The sequence below is a fragment of the Scleropages formosus genome, chromosome 14 (assembly GCF_900964775.1).
Source record: "Scleropages formosus chromosome 14, fSclFor1.1, whole genome shotgun sequence".
Lineage (NCBI taxonomy): Eukaryota > Metazoa > Chordata > Actinopteri > Osteoglossiformes > Osteoglossidae > Scleropages > Scleropages formosus.
In genome coordinates, this window is record NC_041819.1 from 7342469 (window position 1) to 7352250 (window position 9782).

Here is a 9782-nt window from a genome sequence, read left to right on the forward strand (position 1 = left end):
TATGTACAGCCATTGTAATATGCGCATGGGGTGTAACGTTGTATGTATATGTGTATATTATAATTTAATTCCAGCTGGTCAGTAAAGAAGAGGAAATAATTTGCCACCCGAAAAAATTTTACCAAATAAAAGGAGCCAGAACATTTTCTTTACTGTTTATTGTAATCTAAATACTTTTTACTTCTGCTGAAATCTTTGCTGTATAAAATTTTTCTGCACTGAGCCATGAAATTAAACTACATATCAAATCTTAATGTTAAAATCACATAAGAGTACATTAATGTTTCCAAAATGAGCTGTATATGAAAATCTTTATGCAGCAGACCATAATATGTTGCTGGTAACCGAAAGAAATAACTCAATTATTTTGTTGAAATCTTATACAAGTTTCACATATGTATTTGTCTATCTATGCAGAATGTGTCAGAGGCAGTTAATTAAAATAGGTGATTGTCCATGAAGAACAACAGTGATCACAAACTTTAACTCTTACAAATGGTGTATAAATAATGACATCAGCAGTAAAAAATAACAAGTAGTTAAAACTGTGCTGTCCATTTTGAACAGAGAAGTCCATTAAGAATCAGCTGCAGATTTTCTTTTTTTTTTTTGATGCTCAGTTTGTCTGTCTCTAAGAGCTGTGGCGCCACCGGACACCACATCCGCTATCTCCACCCAGCAGCAGGTTCATCCAGCTCCATCCACAAACTTGTTCTCCATTAGAAACTGGCTGTGGTGGTAATGGGTCCACATCAGCATAACCTTGCTCAGGTAGCAGATTGTTGATCCCAGGAATATACTCATATACATCTCTTTACCTTGTGCAGAAGACAAATTACAAAACCTTGCGGCGCTTATCGAATGGCATTCTCAGAGCCACTGTTGGGTCTTTGCCTGTCTGCAACAATAGGAGGGAGGGGTTTGCCAAAGAAATCTGCAAAGCAAGAAGGAAGACACATGATAATAAGAACTGTTTTACACACTTTCTTGTGAACCCTGAACAAAGTACACTCTGCTAATCCGAAACACAAGATTATTCTGTTGTAAACAATCCCTGCTACTGAAAAAGAAAGCTTAACTTAAATGAAAGCAGGTATTATTATAGTTTCCCTGACTTAAGCATAAACCATCACAAAAATATGGTTCTGAAAAGAATGTGAATCCTATTATTAAAATCACAGATGACAAAACACTGCTCAAGATACCTACAATTTTACACAACGGATACATAATTTAAATCCTTTTATCATATCATTTCAGACACAGCTCAAATACATCTGCAAGCCGACAGGCAGGTTTATGTATTCACAGATAACAACACGGGGAACAAGTACTATAAAGCCTGCATGTTAGAGATACAATCCAATCATCGGTTTATGCTTTCATTCTAAAGGGGAAGTGACCCTTTTCCACATATGAGATCTTCACAACACACCTGGGAGTTTCAATAGCTCATATTATGTGATCAGCTTTTTTTCTTTTTTGTATTCTTTATTTAAAAAGTCCATTGCTGAAATGACCTAAAAAATGCACTACATCCGTTGTAGGTTTATTGGACTTACTTCTTGCTGAATTTTTAACAATTTTTCTATAAAAGGAGGTAGGACAAAGTAGCATCATCTGCAATTGGTCTTTAACATATATGATGTTTTCCAAGCAATGTTGGCCACATAGTATCTCCAGAATGTTCTGTCCACCACTTGTGTTCATTTTGGCTTGAAAGCGACGCCTCCGTTATTGTTTTGACTCCATCCCTCTGGTTTCTGGGTGTTCTTCTTTTTTCTCCAGCTTTCCCTAGCATTATTGTGGGACAATCTCAACCAGTCTTATCATTCATGCTTCCATTGAGAGGTCTAATTTAATCCAATATCCATCTGTTTTCCTGGCTGTCTATGATAGTGTTCTTAAGTCTTCTCAGTACCATAGTTCTAAGAAGTCTATATTTGCTATCCTGCTTTTTACATGTCCAGCTGCAACATCTGTGTAGTTACTTGAAAATATTGACGTGGGAACTCTTTTAACCGCTTTTTCTTGCGGATACATCAGAAAATTTGAGGATTTCTTTGTCCAGATCTTTGCAGCTAGCCCAAGAAAGAGCCTTCAGTGCATCTCTTGACTGCTAGATCCCTTGCTCTTCATTGTTGATCAGAAGGGGCAAAGGTAGTCAACTACTTTTAAGTTTTTCTTATTAAAAATAAAGTTCACTGCTGTGCTTATTGTAATAATTTTAATCTCCTAAAGGCATAGTTGTAGTCTCATTCTTTTCAGTTTCCACTCTTATCTGTATTCACTTTTTAAAAAAAATTTTTTCATCTTTTGTTGTTAGTGTGACACTTTGCGGCAAAGTGATGTACAACTCACAATATACAAAATTTCATTTCACAGTGAGTCAGGTTCTGGGGTATCAAGAAGTAGATTTGTTGATGGTCTTGTACATTGAACCAGAGTTCTGAATTTAATACATGCATCTGTTGGATGGATGGATGTGCAGGCGGCAGACAAGCTTCTTTCCTCTAGGATAGCTGTGAGTCAGTTCAGACATGGGTTTGGTACTCTCTGAGTACATTCTACATTTCCACATGGTTGATGAGAGCAAAGGCTTCACTGTAGTCTGTAATGCAACACTTGCACTCCTGGTGTTCTGCAATTTTTTTCAATCTGTTGCACAATAGCAATGTCTCTTCTTCCCAGTATTTTTCTGTATGACACTCTTCTGCTGATGCTTGAGGACAAACCCTGTCAGACTGGAATGACAACTTCATATCTGATTGTGAACATCTGCCTACTCTGAGATGACTTCTCTCAAAAGCACATGGGCTTTTAGGCAGTTACATTACACTGTCAGTGTGGAAACATCTTGATTTCTGCACAAAAAGGCAACATTGGCATGCATTAGGAATGGTAAACATAAACATTAATGGCCATCAAAGAAAAACAAAAAAGACCACAGATTGTAGGAGCACAGCTTCAAGAGACAGTTTTCAGTCCACATTCAGGCAATTAAGAGTGTTAGTGGGTAACAAGAGGGTTGATGGATTTCTGAACATTACATAGATATCACCAAAAGATCTGTATTCCTCTCCAGGTTAAGCTTTGGATTTTTAGCGGCTTTGGGTGTAGCCTATCCAATTGAATAAAACACACACACACACACACACACACACACACACACACACTTTGAAATATCAGAAATCAATTATTTCCTGCCAGCCTTGAACATTTCAATTTAAAACGCTCTTTACCGTTTTCAATATTTAACAAACAAACAAACAAACAAATATTTTCAGAACTGCTTGTCCCATACGGGGTCACGGGGAACCGGAGCCTACCCGATAACACAGGGCGAAGGCCAGAGGGGGAGGGGACACACCCAGGACAGGACGCCAGTCCGTCACACAGCACCCCAAGCAGGATTCGAACCCCAGACCCACCGGAAAGCAGGACCCGGTCCAACCCACTGCGCCACCGCGCCCCCGCGCCCCCACGCCCCCTTTCAATATTTAACATTTAGCTCAATTTCCCAGAAATTATGAGGGTTTTCTAAAACACAAATTTTTGTCAGCAATTGTTTTCCCCCCTTTGGCCTAATGATGGCTGTGGTGCACAGATTTTATCAGCAACAAATTCTATTAATTTTATTAATGACCAGAAGGTAATATTTAAAGTGCACTGTCTTATTTTTTTCCTATATGTCACATGGCCATTACCTTTATTGTTCACTGTATGTGTCTATTTTCATGAGTTGTATTAGGACTAAGGTTTGAATGACTTTCTAGGGTGTGAAGTGTATTTGTGTGTGTGTGTGTGTGTGTGTGTGTGTGTGTGTGTGTGTAGATGTGTGAGAGCCTGACCTGAGTCATTGCTCTCGGGGGTCAGTCTCTCGCTCTCCTCCCCCTCATCCTCCTCTGCATCATCCTGCTCCTGAGGCTGTGGACTGGGGGCAGTGCTGGCACTGTGCGGGGCACCACTGGGGCTCCCATTCCCTCTAGGCATGCTCTCTGAAGGCTGCCTCTTCTTCTCTCTCCCCATCTTCTGCTTATCTTCATTCTGTACCCCACACCCATACACAGCCTCAGATCAGATACCACACATACTGACTTCTCTGAGACATCTGAAAGTCTTAAATTGACGGAAAAATCTTATTTAATTGGCCCAAATCTGGGAAGAGAATACCTTAAACCCTCTATGAATCTCTGAACAAGACAATGGAAGCTGCTTGCCATCTTACACTACACACTTTACTCCGAATGGGTGTTTCAAACTCTGGATCACTATAGTTATTGTTGCTTCAGCTGATGGTTAAAAACAATTGTTGCCCATTAAATTTAGATGTGGGTGTTAATCTGAGTGTCAGACACTGCTCCACCAGAGGAAAAACTGATCATCAGCTTCAATTGACTGTTTTCCTCATAGGAATTTCAACATACATTCTTACCTCTGTGATGACTCTTCCAATCGACTGGAATGGGTTAGCCATGATTTCATCATCTTCCTCAGCATCCTGCTCTGCTTGTATGGTCCTCCCCTCTCTTTCTGCCTCCTCTCTCTCCTGCTTATCCCTGTGGAGAAGAATATGGGATAAGATTCAAGATTCCCAAACATTTCAACACAGACCAATACAGTGATCTCAGGGGTGTTTGATAGCGTACAGTTTCATGTGCCTGTTTTTATCTGTATGGAGCTTCTCAAGAAAAGTCTGAAAAACCAGAAATTTCAGCTCAGCTAAGAATTCAGTTCAGATATAATGAGCAGAAACAAAAAGTTTTGTTCAGATCCTTCAAAACCACACGGTATTGTTTCCGCAGTTAATGCCTGGTAAAAAGTGAAAATATAAGAGATGACCCAAGATTTTTATTTGTAAGATGCTGCTATCATCACTCAACACCATCAAGAGGATTTACACACAGAGCACAGAGGCTAGAATGAGTCATTGTAAATTAGATGTTTGTTGGAAATTTAGACTTAAACTGCTGTTCTGCACACGCTTCATGGGAAGCTATGAATATCCAGCCCAGAACACCACCTACCTGTCCTTGCGGACCTGTCTCATGCGCTCTGCCCGCTCCTTCTTCTCCTGCTCCTCCACGGCCCTCTGCTCAGCCGTGTCCCTCTGCACGCGCTCACTGATGGCCTCGTAGTCCTTTGCGATGTTGTTCAGAAGCCAGTTCAGTCCATTCTTGATGGACTTGTCCAGCTTCTTGCCATAGCCAATAACAGCTGAGCATGGCTCCTGTGTGCAAAATCCAGTCCATTCCATTGACCAAGCTTCACATGCTTGACTGCCCAAGTAATGCAAACACAGATCCTCAGTGCAGCCTTGTTTCGCTATAACAGTTGCAAACCGTACGATACTCACAATTTGACAGAGACACTTGTTCTCGCTGACAAGCTTCTCCAGGGAGAGGTGCTCTATGATGTCAGCCTCAGCCAAGGCACCTTCACTGTCTTGTTTGTTGGCCAACCTAGAAGGCAGAAATAAAAAATAGACATTAAAGGATTGTGAAAAGGGGTAAGGACACCTACTGCCATAACATACCATTCACTGTGTTTGTATGTATGACAGAAATGCCTATTGCACTTTCTTTTTACCCATTTTTTTTACCATTAGCCATTATTACCATAATCGTTTTATCATTTTAACTATGAAATTTCTGAAAAAAACTTTCTTGACATCAGAGTGCTTTGACTTGTGACCTTTGGAGAATATATACACACACACAGCCTGAAACCACTTCTCCCAAGTGGGGGTTGTGGTGAACTGGAGTCTAACCCAGCAACACAGGGCGCAAGGCTGGAGGGGAAGGGGACACACCCAGGACAGCACACCAGTCCATTGCAAGGCACCCCAAGCAGGACTCGAACCCCAGACCCACCACATGGCATGCCCCAGCCAAACCTGCTAGGCCACCGCACCCCCTCCCTTTGAAGGATATGTATTATTAAATCTGATTTTACATAAAAACAGAGAACCAGATTTTTTTAAATTGTATTCAACAAAATGAAAAAGAATAAGCATATAGCATTTAGACAAAAGTAAGGTTTCTGAGCTGTTTTCCATGGTAGTGTACTCTTACAGCTTAACATGGGAGGTATTTTGTACCCGGTCTGCAAGTTTTTTTTCACTATAATTTTTCAAAACTGTGTAACTTATCCGTCTCTATTTTTTTTAAATGTATTTGTTTTATTGCCATAGGGGGCGTGGTGGCGCAGTGGGTTGGACCACAGTCCTGCTCTCCGGTGGCTCTGGGGTTCGAGTCCCGCTTGGGGTGCCTTGCGGCAGACTGGCATCCCGTCCTGGGTGTGTCCCCTCCCCCTCTGGCCTTACGCCCTGTGTTACTGGGTAGGCTCCGGTTCCCCGCGACCCTGTATGGGACGAGCGGTTCTGAAAATGTGTGTGTGTGTGTTTTATTGCCTTTTTGATATATGGTGAGGCGACTAATATAATTACGTCCTGTTGGCCATATTTGTATTGCTACTGTCTGTAAGATGACAAAAAGTTCTCCGCTGCAGAAGCTGCAAAACTCATTGCAGACGGAATCAAAAATGATGACAGTGATGTTTCAGATGTTGCATTTTATGGTATTACCCATGTAACTTACATGTGGAGCTGCAAAACTTTGTGGGGTGAAAAATTCACTCCATTTTAACTCATACACCATTCTTGGAATAAACAAGGACATCCAGGGTTCAGAAGAAGCAACTTTGCCACCCTGTGTTTCATATGGGAAGAACATGGAGAACAACACTACAGTATTCATTGCTGTTGAAATGTACATATGTTTACACAGTGTTTTTGAAGCTCCTTCCCAAAAAAAGAGAGGATGAATGCGCTGCTCACACAAGGACGGGCTTCCCGGCAATGCGAGGGTGTCCCAGGACCTCGGCCATGGTGTCCTTGATCTCCTGGATGCGTTGCACGTCACTGGAGTCCACCACGAAAACCACTCCGTATGACTCCGAGTAGTAGTTCTTCCAGATGCCGCGGATAGTCTTGCACCCACCCAGGTCAAAGATGGTCACTTCGAACTTGCCCTGCTTGAGATCTACCTTGGAGAATCCCACGGTGGGAGCCACATCCTCAGGGTTTTCTGAAAGCAGGAAAATATCTCCTGTTACTTAGTTTCACCTCATAACCCCCCAGTGTATTATGTTTCCCTGTGATACCTTTCCCACTTCTTCTTTGGCAGTTTAGAGTAAGACCCTTACTGAAAGATACAGCTGCAGAGCACATCCTGACACCTGAACAGCCAGTCTTCATGTTAAACATTTATGGCCCCAAAGTATTCGGTGTAAAAAGAACATTTTACTATAAGCAGAGACAGAGGAACATTCTGGCAAAACGATGTAAAGTAATGTAATACAAGCAGCGGCCACAAATGCGAACACTAGAAGGTTATCTCCTTGTGTTAGATAGTTGTTACAATTTCTGAACATATGAATGTTTATCTCATTTTTGAATTTGTTTTCTATATTCAAACATTTCAATTTGTAGCAGAGAAAATGTGTTAATTTAATAAGCGGTAGTTGCTAAAGAGCACTTAAATAGAATAATTCAGTTTAATTCAATTCACTTCCACATTGTTTGCAGCTCACATCTGGTGTTTGAGTGCGGATGACTTAAATATCACCAGTATGAAGAAGCATACTATTACCATGGAGATAGGGGGTAAAGAAAGTGCAAAGTGGTGAAAACTAGGTGAACATTACACATGTTTATGTGATGAATCAGTCAAAAATCGGTACTAAAAAGAGTTTGTGCCGATGGGATTTTGTCAGGAATTTTAATTTTCATTTTGACATACAACAATAAATAATGAAAAGGATTTACATTAAATTTTTTTTTTGTTATCATAGCTATATCCAGATTTTTTTTTGTTAGTTGATTGTGAATTTGAGGTAAAAGTGACTTTGAAGTTACAAACAAAATGAGTTATGAACAGCCTTCTGCTTCCAGTTCCATTTGTAAGTTGAGAGCCATTGTACAGGTGGTCCTCGATTTATGACGGGGTTCTGTTCCGACGAACTCATGGTAAGTTGAATTCGCTGTAAGTCACTAATTCGCTTATATTGTATTATATAAGATATAAGTATAAAAACAATGAACATGCACGATTGCTATTATACATTGTACAATAGAGCTTTGTTTGACTTGTCACTAATTTCATACGTCAAAATACTAATATAAAATAATATTGACACAGTACAATATTATAATTGCTATATTATCATACTGCACTATTATTCTCACTTTCAGTTCTAAATCTGTTCTCTTTTCTTTTTTTGTTTCTGCACCACCAGAATAATCATGTTTTTACTTGCTAACCATTGTAAAAAATAACTTGAATGGAATCAGAAAGGAAACACTGTGAATATAAAATAAAGTCTACAAAAAAATGTGGTGCCTTGCAGCAGCACAGCCAGCCGATGTTATCGTACAGTAGATTGAGTGGTAGTTGTGACATCTTACAACCAAACACTGGGACTCAAAAATAATACGATCAAGCTGATGGGGCAGATGTCGTAAATTTGGGTCATCGCAAGTCGCAAATGTCATAAGTCGAGGACTACCTGTATATACAATGGGGAGTCTCCCAAGGGGTGCTGCTGGACAACTGTGTACATGGCACACAAGAGGGGAAAATCTTACTCCCTTGTACTGCTCTGACAGTTGTAGTTTTCCCTGCATTGTCTAGTCCCACCATCACCAAAGTCACTTTTCTGAAAAATAAAGAATAATAAAGTAATTACTCAAATGTGAAAATATTCTTTAGAAGAAATGGAGTCATTAAGGTTTCTGGATACAAGTACAGAACACACACACACAGTCTGAACCGCTTGTCCCAGTCCGGGTCACGGGGATCCGGAGCCTAACCCAGCAACACGGGGCGTAAGGCTGGAGGGGGAGGGGACACACCCAGGACGGGAAACCAGTTTGTCGCAAGGCACCCCAAGCGGGACTCGAATCCCAGACCCACCGGAGAGCAGGACCCGGTCCAACCCACGGCACCACCGCACAAACAGAAACAATCCATAATAATTTGGTTTATAACTGGTTTTGTCACATATCACTTGCATATTACTGTGCTGTACATGTAACCAGAGATAGATAGAACAGGTATAGACCACTATGTGTTCATAAGGCTTAGTCACAGCTCACAACATTCTGGGACATAAATACATTTAAGCAGCAATGACTATTCAATAATCACACAGAGCTAAATCTGTCATAAATACTGCATAACACAGATCCCCATCTGATCTAAGGAGCTATGGGTCCCTGTTATTGATGTGCGTATCCACAAGGTATACAAGTTCTTCTCATTCCACATTTGGTAGCAATGGCACGCTCCTCGAGATATGGCCTCAGACATGTTGGGAACACTGCAGACACAAAGGACAGCCAAACAACACACAAGGACAGCTGCATGGTACCAACAATTACATGTAAAAAGACATGACCGTGTGTAACATGATCAAACTCTTAACAATTAAAATGAAGAAACTTCAGCTTCAGTTGGAGACAATCTTCCAAAGGCAGTGACCTCTAGATAATTCAATATTGCAATAAACTAAACCATTCATATTGAGGATGCATTTCATAATGAGTACACGTCACCCAGGACCTTGAGGAAGGGGATCCCGGAGGAGGGTAAGTGTGAAAAACAACCAAAGCACTAACCTGGCAGGTTCTTGCCAGTGTTTCAACCTTCTGAAGAAGTTCGACATTGCTGCTATCTTTGGCACCCATGTACTAATTTCTGTCTAAAAGCAAAAAAAGAACA

General features: G+C 40.8%; 1 protein-coding gene across 2 annotated transcripts; it reads right to left on the bottom strand.

The window, feature by feature from the left end:
- Positions 1-438: 438 nt before the first annotated feature.
- LOC108920570 (ADP-ribosylation factor-like protein 13B) lies at positions 439-9768 on the bottom strand. Of its 2 annotated transcripts, none has more exons than XM_018729422.2 (8): positions 9680-9768; positions 8648-8718; positions 6839-7088; positions 5357-5462; positions 5028-5230; positions 4436-4559; positions 3852-4047; positions 439-934 (listed from the first exon to the last, which is right to left on the bottom strand). In XM_018729422.2, the coding sequence occupies exons 1-8, from the start codon at positions 9724-9726 to the stop codon at positions 855-857; spliced, it is 1077 nt and encodes a 358-aa protein (XP_018584938.2). In that variant the 5' UTR covers positions 9727-9768; the 3' UTR covers positions 439-854. The 2 variants fall into 2 exon arrangements, with proteins under 2 accessions (XP_018584938.2, XP_018584939.2); XM_018729423.2 differs by having other exon boundaries at positions 8569-8718; positions 9680-9749.
- Between the last annotated feature and the right edge of the window lie 14 nt (positions 9769-9782).